Raw genomic sequence first — 17848 nt, forward strand, 5'->3', positions numbered from 1 at the left:
TCAACCCCTCTTTACTTGAACTCAATATGAACTAATGTCCGCATTAAAATAATTCCTAAATCCAGCGATAGATTTCGAATTAGAATAATGATAAGCTTATAAGCTTAGTCTTATTTCATTATTGAGCTACATTAACTCAATGTTGCTTATTTTAAATATGAAATAACATCAAGCCAACATATTCAATTATTGGTACGGGAAACTTCGAATACTCCTTCGATCTGTACCTTTGGCATGGTCTCGTTGATAGAACTGACCTACCTAAAAGTTCTCACACCAATGTAGTGTTGAGTTAAGTATACTCTCATGCCTAAGTTAGAATCGGGAGTATTTAACTCAGTTAAGCACAAAGAAAATTAGAGTTTCTCTTAAAGTTATTTCCTTACCTTGATGTTATCATATGAGGCTGTTAAAGGGCCTTCCTTGAGGTTGCATGGTTTCAATGCCAAGCTCGACTCGGTTATTTTCTCTTTGGTGAAACTCCACGAGCTCAATTGGTCAACTGCAAAATTCGAGGTTTGACTTTCTCCTTTGAGATGTGCAATTCCTAGGCAACCTCATATTTTCCTTTGGGTCTCGACCTATCCATGGGCTTTAGACATTATCTAGGACAACTTTCAACACCAATAAACATTATTAGCTCTCCTTTAAAAAAATAATGGTATCGACTCTTCCAATGCCAACGTTGTTAGGACTTCACTCCAACTACTACCCCTATCTTAGAAATGGCTTCGGCTTGCTTCCCGATTTCTTCTAAAGGTCATAAGTTTGAATCGGGTCAAATTCCCTAGAAAAGAGGCCGCTAGAAAGAGGAAGAAGGTAAGTTGTATGAGAAAGAAAATATTAAGAAAGAATGAAAGAGGAAAAGATTCACGGGCAACTCGAAAACAAACAACAGGAAGTTTTAAATTTCTTTGGCTTCAAAGTTGTAACCCACATTTTTATATCCCAAAATTTCAACCTGTCTTCTGTTTGTGGCTTATATTCAAACCTCTTTCTCTCTCTCTGTTCTCCTCTGTCAGTGGAAACACCCGTGAACTCTTAACTCATTCATTCTCACTGATTCTCTCTTATTACCATTCTCCTTTCCACCTAATCCCATTCCCTTTTCTCTCTATATAAAACCCAAACCCCATTTTTAATAACAATTCCATTCCCCATTCCTCTTTCAAACTCCTTCTCAAATCATCATGTCAAAACTTCACCCTCCTCCTCCTCCTCCTCCTCTTCTTCTTCTTCTTCTTCTTCTGTTGAGCTTGAGTTTCACTCAAACGCACTGCCATACTAAAGGTTTAAAACCCAAGAACTCATCCAGGAACATTCTTCCCAAGAATTCAACTAAAACCGAATTCTCAGAACAGCAATTCATGAAATGGGTGAAATTCGTCGGTAGTCTCAGACACTCTGTTTTCAGAACGGCGAAGAATAAGCTTTTTCCTTCTTACACACTCCATGTAGCTAAAAATCCCGCCGCCGGTGACTTCACGTCGATCCAAGACGCGGTTGATTCATTACCCTTCATTAATTTAGTCAGAGTCGTCATCAAGGTTCACGCAGGTGTATACACGTGAGTACCTTCAAATCCTACTGATTAGAATGCTCTGTTTTATTTTTTCCTTTTTTTGGTTTCTTTCTTCTATTGTCGTTTTCTTTTCCCAATATTAGTAAATGTGAATTGAATTCAACAGAGAAAAAGTAATCATACCTCCATTAAAATCATTCATAACAATCGAAGGAGCGGGAGCAGAGAAAACGATCGTTCAATGGGGAGACACAGCACAAACACCAGGGGCAAATGGGCAGCCAATGGGAACATACAATTCCGCAACATTCGCAGTAAATTCCCCTTATTTCATAGCCAAAAACATCACATTCAAGGTAAACAAACACACCCAAAAACTGATTCGTTTGTTTGTTTGTTTCATTCATTTCTTTCCCTAAATTCTCTGTATAATGAAACAGAACACAACCCCTGTTCCAGCGCCAGGGGCAATCGGAAAGCAAGCAGTGGCATTCAGAATATCAGCAGACACAGCAGCGTTCTACGGATGCAGATTCTTGGGAGCTCAAGACACATTATACGATCATTTAGGTCGGCATTATTACAAAGATTGCTACATAGAAGGATCAGTGGACTTCATATTTGGAAATGGGTTGTCTCTGTTCGAGGTTAGTGATGAATTAATGGGATTTGCGATTGAATTAAGAATAGAGAATTTTGAAGAAAAGGGGTTTATGGGGTTTTGTAGGGATGTCACGTGCATGCGATAGCGCAATATACAGGAGCCTTGACAGCGCAAGGGAGGAGCAGCTTGTTGGAAGACACAGGGTTTTCATTCGTAAAGTGTAAGGTCACGGGTTCAGGAGCTCTGTATTTGGGCAGAGCATGGGGGCCATTTTCGAGAGTGGTGTTTGCTTATACTTATATGGACAATATTATCATTCCCAAAGGATGGTATAATTGGGGCGATCCCAACCGTGAAATGTACATTTCTCTTCCCTTACTTTTCTTCTTTATTTCTCTCTCGTTACAATTCATTTGATAACCATTTAAATTTCGTTTAATAATTATCTGATTTTTTTTTTTAAAAAAAAAAAAAATTTAATCTATAAATATTCCTTTATATTTCTAAATTTTTGTCACTGTTATCTATTTTTTTTATCGATCTTTTTTAAAGACTAAACCAAATTATGAAAACTACGAAAATTAGTTTTTATTTTTATAATTTGATTAAGAATACAACTCTTATACTTAAGTCATGACAAAAAATTAAGAGGAAATAAACTTAATTTTTAAAAACAAAAAACAAAATGGTTATGAAATGAGAACTTGATTTTTTATTTTTAAAAATTAAGTCTATTTCTTATCATTTTCTTATGATAGTTTTCATTTTTCTTAAATAAAAAAGTTGAATTCTTAGTCGAATTTGAAAAAAAAAAAAATTCTTAAAAACTGTTTTTTTTTTTTCAGTTTTTAAAAACTTTGCTTGCTTTTGGAAAATATTGGTAAAAAGTAGATAATAAAACAAGAAATTTAGAAGTGAAAAAAGTGTTTGTAAACTTAATTTTAAAAAACTAAAAACTAAAGTCTCATTTGGCAACCAATTGGTTTTTTTGTTTTTATTTTTAAAAATTAAGCTTATTTCATTCGCATTCTTTATAATAATTTGCATCTTTCTTAAGTACAATATTTTAATTCTTAGCCAAATTCCAAAATAAAAACAACTTTTTGAAATATGCTTTTTTTAGTTATCAAAATCTGGCTTGGTTTTTAAACTATTGCTGAAAAATGGATAACAAATGAATAAATTTGGAGATGGAAATAGTATATATAGACTTAATTTTAAAAAACAAAATGGTTACCAAACAAGACCTAAATGGTAATCAAACAGAGTTTTAGTTTTTAGTTTTTAGTTTTCTTTTTCTATAGTTTATTTATGTAATCTCATTTCTTTTTACTAAAAAGACATTTAAATTCTTAGTCAATTTTTAAAAATAAAAATTATAAATTATAAATTTGGATTTTAAAAATATAGGTAGAAAGTGGGTTACAAAATAAAAATAAAAACTTATTATTAGAAGAGTGTTTATAAATTCAATTTCAAACCAGACCTAAACCTTTAAGCTTAGGTTTAAAAGATTTCGAACTTTAATTACTTGTCTAATGATTCCATAATGTTCTTTCTTTGTTTTGTCTTGTCTTGTTTAAAGGGTTCACTAAAGTTTGAAAATGTATGTACAAAAAGGTTTAAATAATTTAAAAAGTGTCTAACACATTTCTAGATTTTGAATTTTATCCCTAATATTCTCTAAACTAATTCTATTTTATTATCATATCTAAATATTTAAAAAGTAGATATAAGATTGGATGCATCTATCTTCAAAACCTTCAATTTAGTATCTAGTCATTCTATAATTTTGATATAAAACGAAAGTTTCATAAATTTATTAGACATAAAATAAAAAATTTTGAATTTAGATTTTTTAAGTCGAAGAAAGACACAAATTTAAAAGTTGGTTAAGAACTATTTTAGTCTTTAAACTTTGAAAGTTGTTCTATTTTGGCCCCTAACTTTAAAAAAACGTTCATTTTAGTACTTAAACGTTTAAAAAGTATTTATTTTAGTCCCTACTATTAAAATTATATAAACTATTTAATGAAAATTTGAGGGAGCTTGTATTTTTGGATGACTATGTTCTAGATGTATTGAACAAGATGAATATGAAGTAAAATGTCAACAACCAACACACTAAAATACTAAATGACCAAAATTTTGAACTAAAAATGTCTTTTAAATTCTCCCTCTTTGTTACTTTACTCAAAATTGAAACTCTAGATTTGTTAGCATAGCTAACTTATTTGGTAGTCTTGTCATAAAAAAAAATATAAATCACTTTGCCATTTTGTTAAAAAGTTAACAAAATTTTAATATAATATGGATCAAAATAAGTATTTCTTAAAAGTTTAAGAACTAAAACGAACTATTTTAAAAGTTTAAGAATTAAAGTATAATAATATTTAAAATTCAGAGATTAAAACGAACGACGACATTATTTAAACATCAAACGACCAAAATAAGATTTAAACTTTAAAATTTTAAACATGACACGAGTCACAAAAGTTGAGAATGAATTGATAGGAACGGGACTTGAAATTTTAGGTACAAAACATGAGATTCCAAAACGGAGTCAAGAAACGCTGTCGTTTTGTTCTTTCCTTTTCAACACTACTAAATCCTACGTGGATTGCACCAAAATAAAATAAAATAAAAAAACACCACTAACTTAAATATTTTTTTTAAAAAAATAGCACTTTTTAATAAGTAGCGGAGAAACCACCGCCCCACCAGTGTAGCCGCCGGCACCGCCGGCACCTAACCTCTAAGAATGGTGGTTTAGGGCGGTGGCATTTTCCCATTCGCGCATGCAAGGGTATTTTGGTAATTCTAATTTTAATTTTAATTTTATTTATTTCTTTCTTTTTGTAGGACTGTATTTTATGGGCAATACAAATGTACTGGAGAAGGAGCTAGTTTTGCTGGTCGAGTTTCATGGTCTAGAGAACTCACCGATGAAGAAGCCAAGCCTTTTATTTCCCTTACCTTCATCGACGGCTCCGAATGGATCAAAATATAATTTCTTTTTTAATTATTATCATTATTATTATACACATTTTAATTACTAATTAAACAAAATAATTCAAGTACCATATCATCAATATGGGTTTATTAGGTTACAAATCTCTTGTATTTAATCTTTTCACTTTACTCATAAATCTATAAATTTGTATTCACAAAATTACATAATGTATGTATGTATCTTCATCATTTTTTTTGTCTTATATCTATTTAATTTAGCAATGTGACATTTTTGTCCCTACCCGGAAATTTCTTTATTCTCACTTTACTTTTATGGGTCATGTTTGATAAATAAATGAAACTATTTGTTGTCTTTAAAAGAATAATTGAAGAATATTCTTCATTTTTATTTTCTAACATTATAAATATATGCATTTGTCTAATAATGTTGTTTACATTAGCAAATAAATTATAATTACTTTATGGATTTATTTCAAAAAGTCGCTCGTTACAATCTTAATGACTCAAAACTAGAGTGCGTCATAAATATAAGATATAATGATTTTTTTTTTTTGGAAAAAATGAAACTATGTTTTTCAGAAGTTTTTAAATTGAAAGGTATTTCAAACAGAAATATTATAGCCTTAAAAAGTAGAAATTGCTACTAAGCCCTAAATGCTAATCCAAAAATATTAAAAGTAAGATGAAAATATTTGCGGATATGTTGATATATCCGTCGATACATTCATAAATTGAAGGGTTCGATATCAATATTAAATATCAATAAATATCTCCAACATTTTTTATATATAAATATTCGTAAAACATAAAAAGTGTAATTTATATAGTCCAGTATGAATATGACTACTAATAACAATATTCTTAACTTAGTTTTAGAATAAAAACAACGTAATTATTAATCTAAATAAATTTTATAAATTTTGTGACTTACAAAAATATCTGTTGATATTGATGTTTTAATTTATCAACATATTTGTTGATGTATCTGTACAATTGAAACCTCGATATACTATTGACATCGATATTTTAATCATGATCCTTGATTAAAGTAATTAATAGGTATCTCATATACATTAACTAAATAAAAATAACAAAACCAATAATCAAATAAGAAATATGATCCTTCCAAAACCAAAAACACAAAATTGATTTTTTTTTTTTTATAAAAAACATCAGTTGGAAATGTAATTTAAAATTCTATATTGGTTAGATAAGAAAATGATCGTAGTTATATAAAAGAGATCGACTATCTCTAATAAGTAATAATATGAAACCTTGAGATGAAATCAAAGAAAAATCACGAGGGTTTACGTTTAAAGTGAACAATATAATACTTTTATAAAAGTTCTTTGTCTCTAACAAGTGATATTAGAGTCATATTTTGACTTAATCATGACGATAGAACGTCCGAGTGATAAATAAGAGGAAAATTTGAGAGGTTAATTGTCCCTAACAATATCATTTCTCTTTCCATGCATGCCCTTGAATATTTTAACTATAAAATTACAAATTTGGCGATTCCATCTCCCCAATAAAATAAAATAGTAAAGGAAAACATAAAGAAATGGGTTTGGTCTGATCTTGTTGGTAGCATGTGAAGGTTTGTTGAAGGGGCAGAAGGGGAAAAACCTTGGGCAGTCAGATGTTTCAGAAATGTCAACAACTAATTCTCTTGGTTTTTTTTTTTTTTTTTTTAATTGTTAAAATATTTTAATGATTTGTACTTAAACCAATTATTTAATGTAGGTTTGGTCTAACTTTTCAAGCAATTTAATTTTTTGAAAATAAAGTATTTTGAGGAAAAAAATTGAAACATTTAACAACTACTTTAAATAGTTTTTAAAAATACTTTTAAAGTTTATTTTAAACAATTTTTTTTATCAAAAGAGTTTAAATAAAAATGAATTTTTAAAATATATTTTTTTCTCTAGTCAATCCAAACGGATTCTTAGGGTGAACATTCAAAATCTGTTTTATGTTTTTAGATTTACTGAGTTTAGCAGATATATATATGTATTTGACAAACAACTCGAATTCTATTTTTAGAAGTTGTTTTTGATTTTGTGATCTAAGCATTGTAAATATTGAAAATGATATGTTTTAATTATATCCATATTTTTTATTTTAAAAATTAAAATGTAAAATTATATTAAATAAAGATAAAAGCATTTAGAAATATCGTATATCATGTTATAAACTCAATTTATTATTTTAAAAAAAATGTAATTCGTAATATGTAATGTATTATAAATTATATAAGATTACAAAATAATATTTATATAAATTTGCTTAATATAAATAATTTTGATAAATAAAATAATAATAATTTACTGTAAACTAAATATTAGTGGATAACTATAACTAATTTTATGATTTATAAATATTGTTTAAATTTGAATCTAATTTCTGAATCTGCTGCCAAACACATATTGGAAAACATGAAATACAACTCTATTTTTATTGAATCTTTTATTTTAAATTTCTGTTTTCAAATTTCCTACCAAACAAGTTCTTGATTTCTAAGGTTTGAGTTGTTTTTAAAATTTGTGTATAATGTGAGTATGAATCTAAGGAGTTGCATCAAGAAGAAAAAGAGGAAAAATATCAATTTATACCTCTCAACTTTATGCGTTATAGCAATTTAAATCTCAAATTAATAGTTATATATACTTAAACCCTAAACATTTATTAGTATATCAATTTACACCCTTCATCAAGTTTTATTTAGAAAAATTTCATGTAAAATTTAAAATTATATCAATTAAACCTCTAAACTTTCATATATGTCTAAAAATTTATACTCTTTATCAGAATTTTCTTTGAGAATCGTCCATTCATTTATTTTAATCGTCCATTTTATAAAACCAATATTCGAAGAGATCGACTGATGGTTGAGATTCAATACATAGATAATTTTCAAAGGTAATCGTACTGAAAGATCTAAATTGATTGATTTATGAAAAGAGTTTAAGTTACTCAAATCATAAAGTTCATACTATATTGGTCAAACAAAATGTAGAGAAGAGTATAAATTGTTACACTCATGAAAGTTTACCGCTGTAATTGATACAATTATTAGTTTAAGATTTTAATTCATACAACCCTAAAAAAAAAAAAAAAAAAAAAAAAACCTTTGGCCAAAAATTGAGGATAAAACTGGAAAAATAAGATTTTAGACGAAATGAAAGGGAAAAGAAGAAAAGCAGAAGAAATCGTTTCCTCCTTTTTTTTTCCCTGCTTGGGTCTCTGTTTAGAATGTGAAGCAAAAGCAAAGGCCCACTGCCCACTGGACCTATCCCATCAAATTTGTCTTTCAAAAAATATTTACGTTTTACAGCAAAAGATTAAATACTTTTAGAATTTTTTGTCATGAAGTGTAAATATTTTTAATATTTTTCTATATTTAAAAAGGCTTCTATTTTGAACTTACCATCTATTTATTTTTGGACTAACAACAAGAAAAGGTAACGATAATTAAGATTAAACGAACAAACCATTTCCATAATTATTTTACTTTGATAAGACTTCTAACTTAAACGACTACAAGTTGATGATACAATCTTTAGTATAGATGTGTATTTTATATGATCTATAATGTTATGTTTTCAAAGTTGATATTTTATCGAGTTCATTTTTTTTTTTAGATTTAGTTTTTGAAATAGTTTTAGGACTATATTTGAATTTCATAATCCAAATAATGAAATTTTTTAAAAATAACATTTAGGTATTTTGGGTGAAAACATATACGTGTACAACTATTGTTGTTATTAAATCTTTTCTTTGAGTAAAATATATCTTCTTATTCTTCGATTTTAGGTAGATTTCAAAATGCTACATATTTAATGATTAAGTTTTGAGTTTGGTTTCAATGTAGTCTCTAAATTTCAAAATGTGATAATTTTACTCTTGAAATTTGAGTTTTTATTTCAATTTGGTCTCTAGATTTTAAGATTTCTACATTTTTAATCTCGAAATTTTATTAAATACTCACTTTCAGTTATTGACATCAATGTCTATTAATTAATAATTATGAAGTGAAATTTTAAATCTATTTTTGTTTTTTAAGTTAATTAACGGATATTAAAATAAAATTTAAATCTCAATGAATACAATTGTAACATTTTGAAACCTATAGACAATTAAAACAAAACTCAAAATTTAAGACTAAAGGTCTGTTTGGATTGATTTAAGAAAAAAAAATTATTTTTATTTAAACATTTTTTATTAAAATGGTTTAAAATAAACAATAAAAACTATTTTGAGTGGTTGTCAAATATTTCGATTTTTTTTAAAATGATTATTTTTTAAATTAAATATTTGAGAATGTGTTCTAAATACATCTTAAATATATAAGATTTTGAAATTTAGAGAATAAATGAAAACTAAAATCTAAGTTAGGACGAAAAAAAAAAAAAATTCTCTAATTCCTTCTGTTTTCAAATTCTTAGTTTTGAAGCAGCAACCATACCAAACACAACCCATTTTGAGTGGAGAACTCATATGAACGGCAAAATCAATTCAAAGAAATTTACAATCCAATTTAATTTGGATGAATTTGATCGATGTGCAAATATTATTATTATTGAAAAGTGAGATAAAAAAAAAAAAGAATTTGAAAAGAAAAAAGAAAAGTGGGGGCTACCACTGGGAACATAGAAGCCAAATCCAGCTCCACTCCTCCAGAAATTTGTTTTATTTGGGACTGCCATTTCTGATTTGGTCTCTTTCACCAGCCCCCATCTTTTCACTCTTTACCCCTCCCCTTCCTAATCTTTTCATTTCCCTCCATTTTATTCCCATGTAAAATGTTAGCTTACCTACATTTTAACTAATTTTATGGAATAATTCGTATATATACGTGATCATCATGAATTGAATCTATAACCTCTTAATCCATGTTTCCTTATTTACTACTACATCAATCCATGATGATTTATGTAACTATTATAATGGGTTAATAATTTTATCTTAAAATATCATTTTGATCTCTATACCCTTAGCTTGTTCGATTTTGGTCCTTTTACTATCACTAAATCTTAAATTTAGTCCCTAACACTAATTTAAGATTAATTTTCAAATAACTTTTTGTTATCTATAACATTTTTACTATAAATTTTGAAAGCATATTAACGTATTTTATTTTCTTGCATGAAAATTATTATTATTGTTTAATCAATTTCCATAAAAGTTAATTTTGAGGGACTTAATTTAAGATTTATTGAAAGTAAAGAGAATAAAATTAAACAATTGAAATTATAGAAACTAAAATTGAACCAACCTCAAAGTATGGGTATTTTAACCATAATTTTATGTCGTTAGAGTATAAGAGATAAATTAATGAAGTATATTAGATTTATGTCTAATAATTTGAAGGGCAAAAGGCAAATACCACCCGTACATTATGGTGGTAATTGCAATCATACCCTTAAATTTTTATTGGTAAAAATTGAGCTCTAAAACTTATAGAAATATTCTAATAGAACACTCAAATTTATACTAGTTGTAGAAATTGGACCCCCAAATAATAACAACTTATTTGAGGATTCAATTTTTTTCATTTCAGGACTGAATTTCTACAACTATCATAGTTAGAGGGTCTGATTTTAACATTTATATAAATTTGAAGGGTATAATTATAACTACTTATAATTTAGGTGGTTTTTACAATTTACTTTTAACTTAAAAAGATAAAAACATGCAAATTTTAGAATTATTGTTCAACAAAGACAATTCCATTGCATAGTTTATTTTCCACTTTATCACCTCTTCCTCTTTCTGTTCACATTTCACAAATTAATGCAATATTTTGCATAATCATTTGATTCATTACAACTTGAGGTGAATTACAACTATCATTAAAATTTAAGAACCATATCAATCCTACCCAATCAAAACTAAGTATCTTAAAGTTAAAAGACTTCTTCTATAAGCAGTCTTGGAAAGAAAGATTTGAGTACTTATACTTTATTATTATTATTTTAGTGTTTTTAGAGTCAGTCAATCAAAGAGTTGGTTAGTTTATTATGTACAGTATAAAATGTATGCGATAGAGTTAAGAAAAGAGTTAATATTACGAAAGATGCGATGAATATGTGGGGGAATGGATTGAGAAGGGGTTTGGCTAAAACTTCCTAGGATTGTGTTCATGTTATCCGATCATGCTACACACATACAACAGCAAATCATTTCTCAACACAAATGCTACGGCTTCTAGTTTTAGAACGCATGCGATATATGCGATGATGTCTATGGGACTTACACATAAGCCTTTATTCTTGTCTATACGATGATAATTGGCATACACACATACAAGGCGCTCGCATATTACCATAACCTATCTGTAGGGTGCATGTGATGCATGTTGACAAACAAAGCTTATCTCTAAGTCCCTATCTTTTGCTTATGCAGATCTAATCTTGCTCTCTCGAGTCTAGATTCTAACCTAACTCTCTCAAGTCTTATATTCTCTAATAACATAGATAAAAAAGAAAGAAAGAATTTATCGTATAACAAAGATATTTAAATGAATGATATATGGTATGGAACATATGCTTAAATAATTTTTTAAAATTTTGGGGGGTTGTTTTAGTTGAGTGGTTTTTGGGACTAGTGATGCCTTTTGTTTCCATTGTTCTTTCTCAATCTAAACCCTAATCATTGTTAAACCTCCCCGTCAAATTTGGCTCAAATAATTGGATTTCTCCGAAAGGGAAAAAGAAAAAAAAAAAAATTCAAACTCTGATTTGATTTGACTGTCCCCTTTTGCCTTATTCCTCAACCTTGCAGAATCCACTCACTATGATGTTCAATTATTAATCTCACAGTTCGAAATAAGCACAATTGTCATATGAGAGGATTAGTCATCACAAAATTTATAGTTTGAATTCTCTATTCTCAATTATATTTAAATAAAATTATTATAGTTCTCTATAACAATCTTAGTCTTTGATTTTCACTTTCAAAACATCACAAAAATTTGAAAATTGAAAGATAATTTTTTAAAATTTTATTTTAAAAAATTAGTTAAGAACACAACTCTATGTATTTAAGTAAGATGCAATTCCTTTTAAGAAATTATTACAAGTGTGACATAAATACATGTTTGGTTACCTCCCTTCTAAATTTGGTAAAAAAAAAATCATGGACTATTATCTTTAAAAAATTCAAATAATAAAGAACAATTCAACTACTCTTAAAATTTTAAATTGTAAAAATTACTATGGTTAGTTACAATTAACCCTTCAATCTTCATTAATTCGAGACCTCGATTTTAGAGTTCGACATTGTAATTATATTTATGCAAAAAAATTTAGTTGATAATACTCACTCAAATTGGTTAAATATTTTGGACTAAAATGAAATAAAATTCAGAATATCAAAACTAAAATGAAATTTTGATATAAAAATCATTAGACCCTTCTAAATTAATATTAAACACAAATTAGAAAGGTAAGAGAGTTGAGTTTAAAACAGGGGTGTTAGAGAAATCTGTGGAACTGGAAGAAACAAGATCCATTAAAAATCTAATCTAAACCACTTGCATTACAGTTTGATTCAATGATGTAAATTACAAATTCTAACGAAACTGGGAAGGGAATTAATGAGAGAGAAGTTCAAGAATAAAAATTGTTCATAATCTTCTCTGCAAATTGTTGAATTCCGATGGCCTATCCAGTTTGCTCATCACTGCGTTCTTGAAATTAATGGCTTCTTGAACTTGAGAACAAGATCTCTGCATTTTAACCCCACTAAGACTGCTTCTCGATTCCATCAATTCATTCAGCGAAACCCTTTTCTTCGATCCCAGCTCCGGCCTCTGTTTCGGTGCACTCTGAGACCTCAATTTCGCCTTAAATGATTGTGTATTCGCCATGTAATTCGGAAAATTCAAATACCCTCTGAAGAAATTCTCGCCGCACATACTCTTCGCCGGCGTCGGAGGACCGTTCGATCCACCGCCAGAGCTCACAAATCGTGGAGTGCTCTGCGCCGTCGAGATCAAACGCCAGTCGTCGCCGCCGCACCAATCAGAGTCATGGAAATTTCGGCAATCTGGGATCTGCAAACGCGACGGAGTCCGGCAAGGGAGTGGAGATGAGAGAGTTTGGTGAAATGGGTCGTCGCTTAATTCCGATGCTGACGTGTTCGTCCGGCGTGACCAGGATTTGGGTCGGCCGGTGTCGATTTCCACGATTTTGGGGCTTTCTTCCATTGCTGTGAATGTTGTGTTATCTAATGAAGCAGAGAGTCTTCTGCTGTGTACTGAAGCTGTATGTTCGCTTTTTGTGTCATCAAATCTCTCCTAAATTCAATTTCATTTGGGGGTTTTAATATCAATTCAGCAAAACAAAAACAGTGATGACAAATTGTAAATAAGGTTTTTTTCAGTGTTCACCATTGATTTTCTGGCTCGGATTTCAAGTCTTGTTTCGTCGTTTATGAATCTACGAGTTCTCTGAGATCGAACGGTAGCTTGAGCTCTGATTAAAGCTTGCATACTATGAAGAGTTGCTGTTGCTTGTTTACGAACTAAATATCCTCTCACAAGCGCTTGTAATTTCACCAATCCTTTCAAAGCTCTCAGTGCTTTCCTCGCCTAATTTCACCCAATTGTTAAGGAAAAACAAACAGATGAAGCTAAATCATTTACTCACTCACTCACTTACCAGATATCCTCTGAAGCAAGTTTGAATCTTAACAGAGGCCCATCTTTCCCGTCCGCCGCCGAACATGGTGCCTCTCCCGTGGCTGGTTAACCGGACTACTGCCACGGCGGCTTGTGCTGCAGCAACCGCGGCGTCGGCTGCAGCGGGCAAAAAAGTTTGGGGGGCTGCAGCTACTGCTATTGCGTGTTTGCTCTGTTCCTTCTCTGTTTCCGAGTAGAACGATTTCAGCCAAGCGGCCTCCGCCGCTGATAAATTCGGCGGTATTGTCGCCGGATTGTTGCAGAGTTCGGCGTCGCCGGTGGTGGGTTTTTTCTCCTTGTTGCCGGCGTTGGAAATTTCTCTTTTGGTTTCTTTGTCTCTCTTAATCCCAAATAAGTTCTTGAACCATCTAGTTGCCTTCCCCATTTTTCTCAGCTGCAGAGGAAGATAAGAAGATGAAGATGAAGATGAAGTTAAAAACAGAGGAAGATATAAATATTTTTTATTTTTTTATTTTGAAAAAGAGAGGAAAAAAAACTGGAAGAAAATGTTAAGATTCTTTGAATGTTATAAGATAGATATCTTTATCAATGGCAGATTCGAAAGGTTTTACATTTCTGAGAAAAAAAAAAGGTTTCTTTTTTTTCAAATTATGAAAACTAAGGGTTTTTTTTTTTTTTTTTCAAATTATAAAAACTCGTATTGATTGTTGAAGAATGAAATATATAATTAATAATATTATTTACTTATATCTCGGGAATCTCTTGAGGGAATAATTGTATATCTTAATATTTGAAATTTGGTAACGGTAGGGGAATTTTAATTTCATGTGTTTGAATAAATATAATATAATGTAACACAAGCCTGAGAAGATGATGTGGAAAAATCCAAAAGATGATTTGATTTGAAATCAGAGTGTTTATTTTTAAAAGAAGAAATAAACAAATTTGTAACTAGTGGTAAGTACAAGTAAACAAAAGAGAAATACATCAAGGAATCACATTCTAAAAATTTAAAAAGAAAAAAAAACCAAGAGAGAGAATTAGATATAAGAATATAGGTAGATTAGATTGAAAATGGATTTAAAACGGGTCGATAATAGGTTAAAAAAATACTTTTGGTCTCTAAAATTTAATAAGAATAACTATTTAGTCATTAAATTTTTGTTTGTAACGATTAAGTCCTTCAATTTCAATTTTGTAACAATTTAATGCTTAAACTTTGGTATGTAATAGTTTAGTTGTAGCCAAATCGAACATAACTCAATTAGCATATAAGTGTGTTAGTAAGACGAGCTCTATGGTTGAAATCTCTCTACCTCTAATTGAACTAAAAAAGGAGTTATTGTACTTTTAAATTTGTAACAATTTAATCTACACAATACAACAAATTAATCAAAATTAAATATCGATTTTTATTATTTTATAATGTAGATTTTGTATTTCATAAAATAGTTTATTGGTTTATTTATGCAAGAAATTCCATTAAATCTTAATACTAATTTCTACAATATAGACCAAATCGTTGCGAATTTAAAGCACAGGAATTAAATTGTTACATAATAAAGTTTCGAAACTAAATTGTTAAAAAGTTAACAGACTAAATTATTACAAACCAAAATTCAGTGACAAAATTGTTACTTTTATGAAAGTTTAAAGATTAATCGGGATAATATGATATCAAATTTATTTTTTATCTTGTTGTTTAAATTTTTGAATTAATCAATAATTTAACATAGTATCAAAGTGGAAGATGGGTAACTTAATTAAAATATTTTCATTTTAATTTTGGATGGAAATTAGTTTGATATGAAAAAATGTGGGAGAGATTTAATTAATTAATTAATTAATTTATTTATTTATTGAGATTTAAAAAGGGGTAAAACAAAAGATGTTATTAGTAAAAGTGTTTTGTGTATATTTTCTGTCAACTTTATGGAGCGACGTGCCGTTGCAAAGGAAAAATACAAAGGCAAGCCTTGAGAGTACTGTCGTCTTGTGAATTCCCTCTATTTTTATTTTTCACTTAACTTTTAATATATATATATATATTTCTAAATATTACAAATGTTAATGTTTATTTTTATTTGATTTTCCAGCCATAAAATACCAAATCCAAATTCACTACTTAGTTCTAATTTTTACTTTATGTTTGTTTTGACTTTGAACTCAACCTCAAATCAAAATATAAACCAATGAAAAGTAATTTTTACTTTTTAGCATGCGTCCCTAATTGATATATATACGAAATTGTTAGTTAGTTAATATGGTAGGGTAGAGGAATTTGAATCACAAATTTTTGGTAGTTAACGTATATATTGGTATGCTAGTTTAACTATACTTGCTTTGACTTGAAATTTTTAACTTTATCTAATTAGTACATGTAATGTTATGGCCATTGAAACAAATAAATTTAGTAACCGCTTTCAAGAGCTTGTAGATTAGTAGTAACAGGCTGTCTCCTCTTAGAATCTTGAGATATTATAGCTAATTGATGAATTCAATGGGTAACAAGGAGATTTTTTAGATTGGTTTGATTGCAATGGAAATTAAATTGCATAAATGTAAATGTGTAATTTAAAGCGGGAATTTGATTTGATTAAAGGATTAGTTTATGGAAATCAAAATCTACTCATCTACTTGATTGTTTTTCGAACACTAAGGGAGTGCTACTTGCCTGGTTTTATTATTAGCTTGTTTGCTCGAAAGACCGAAGCTAAATGCCCTAACGCACTAATTAATTTCTTGCTTAGTCTATATGCTCAATAGATCAGTTTCGATAGCGGCCTAATCAATTTAATATATGCATTAATCCTAGGTAATCTAGCCAAAACAGTTTGTAATTTTAATAGCCTAAACTATTAATTGATTCAATTCTCGATTTTTGTTAGTCATGCTATGCCATAAAAGAATTATTCTAGATAACTTGAAATTTAATCACAAGCATACACTAACCTATGCCCTATTGAGATTCAAATACTTAGATGCATTCTTCTATAGCAAGTCAAGAAAACACAACAGGTGATCAAACCGTAAGTGATTTCTAAGCATAGAAGCTAAGTTTAATCAACAACAAATAAAACTCAACAACAACTAGAACTAAATACGAGTCTTACAACCAAGATTTAATAAGTTCTAATCCTATCCTAAAATAGAAAAGACTTACGTTAACCACTCATGATATGTTAAGATGAAGTTTTATATTGAATGAATGCAAGAAACAAAAAAATTAAGGTTAAGAATGCAAATTATAGAGAAAATCGAGTGGGAGGCACCAAATAAAGGAATGAATAACCTAAATCAGAATATATATATATATATATACAACATCGTAATGCTGGAGGCCTTTGTCGAAGCATAGAGGGGAGGAGGGGGATGGAGCGCTCAACACGCCCGAGCAGGACTTTTTCTTCCATCAATGTTTGGAGTACCAGGGCGCTGCGATGCTACACCAATTAGGCAGCTTATGGAAAATGTGCCTCGTGAGGCGTAGCTGCGCCAAACATTAAGGGCATTTTCGTAATTTATTTTCTATCTTCATGGTTGATGCTTTGAAGCTACATTTTGGTTTATTTTCGCTATGTTTCAGTTCCAATGGTCAAATCTACCTTTTAGTCGCAAAATCATAGGATAAATATGTAAAATTCTAGAACGAGTCCAAATTAAGCTGAGAAAAGTAACATATTTTCGGTGCTCACAGCCACTCCTTATACTAACTCAAGTATTAGAATGTAGTAGACTTAAAAGTCAGAACCACACTAGTGAAATGATGTCTTACATAATTCAGTTAAGAAGATATTTACTAAAAGTAATAAAAATATTGATTGATCTTTTAACATGGATATTACGCATGAATGTATAGTTGAATCTTAAGTAATAGACGAATAAAATACTCGATTAGGGCGAGGATTGAAAATTGGTATAAAAATTAGAATTGAGAGAAAAGAGGGGTTTGTTTCGTTATCCCCTTTTTCTGTGGAAAGTCTGAAAGACAGGTTAAAAGATGATAATAAAGGTTGATATATAATAAGAATGTACTTTATCCAGAGCCTTGTCATTTCAATTACATCCTTTTCAAACAAACCCACATTTTCAATTTTTTATT

The 17848-nt window shown here is 29.3% G+C and overlaps 2 protein-coding genes across 2 annotated transcripts; one reads left to right on the plus strand and one right to left on the minus strand.

Moving 5' to 3' along the window:
- The first annotated feature begins 846 nt into the window (after nt 1–846).
- LOC120070947 (probable pectinesterase 53) lies at nt 847–5281 on the plus strand. The gene is made up of 5 exons (XM_039022879.1): nt 847–1567; nt 1689–1878; nt 1963–2169; nt 2250–2485; nt 4989–5281. The coding sequence occupies exons 1-5, from the start codon at nt 1191–1193 to the stop codon at nt 5134–5136; spliced, it is 1158 nt and encodes a 385-aa protein (XP_038878807.1). The 5' UTR covers nt 847–1190; the 3' UTR covers nt 5137–5281.
- A 7311-nt stretch (nt 5282–12592) lies between these two features.
- On the minus strand, nt 12593–14349 carry LOC120070742 (protein IQ-DOMAIN 14-like). The gene is made up of 3 exons (XM_039022613.1): nt 13766–14349; nt 13495–13695; nt 12593–13401 (listed from the first exon to the last, which is right to left on the minus strand). The coding sequence occupies exons 1-3, from the start codon at nt 14168–14170 to the stop codon at nt 12730–12732; spliced, it is 1278 nt and encodes a 425-aa protein (XP_038878541.1). The 5' UTR covers nt 14171–14349; the 3' UTR covers nt 12593–12729.
- Nucleotides 14350–17848: the final 3499 nt, after the last annotated feature.

The sequence above is a fragment of the Benincasa hispida genome, chromosome 2 (genome assembly GCF_009727055.1).
Source record: "Benincasa hispida cultivar B227 chromosome 2, ASM972705v1, whole genome shotgun sequence".
NCBI classification, from domain to species: domain Eukaryota; kingdom Viridiplantae; phylum Streptophyta; class Magnoliopsida; order Cucurbitales; family Cucurbitaceae; genus Benincasa; species Benincasa hispida.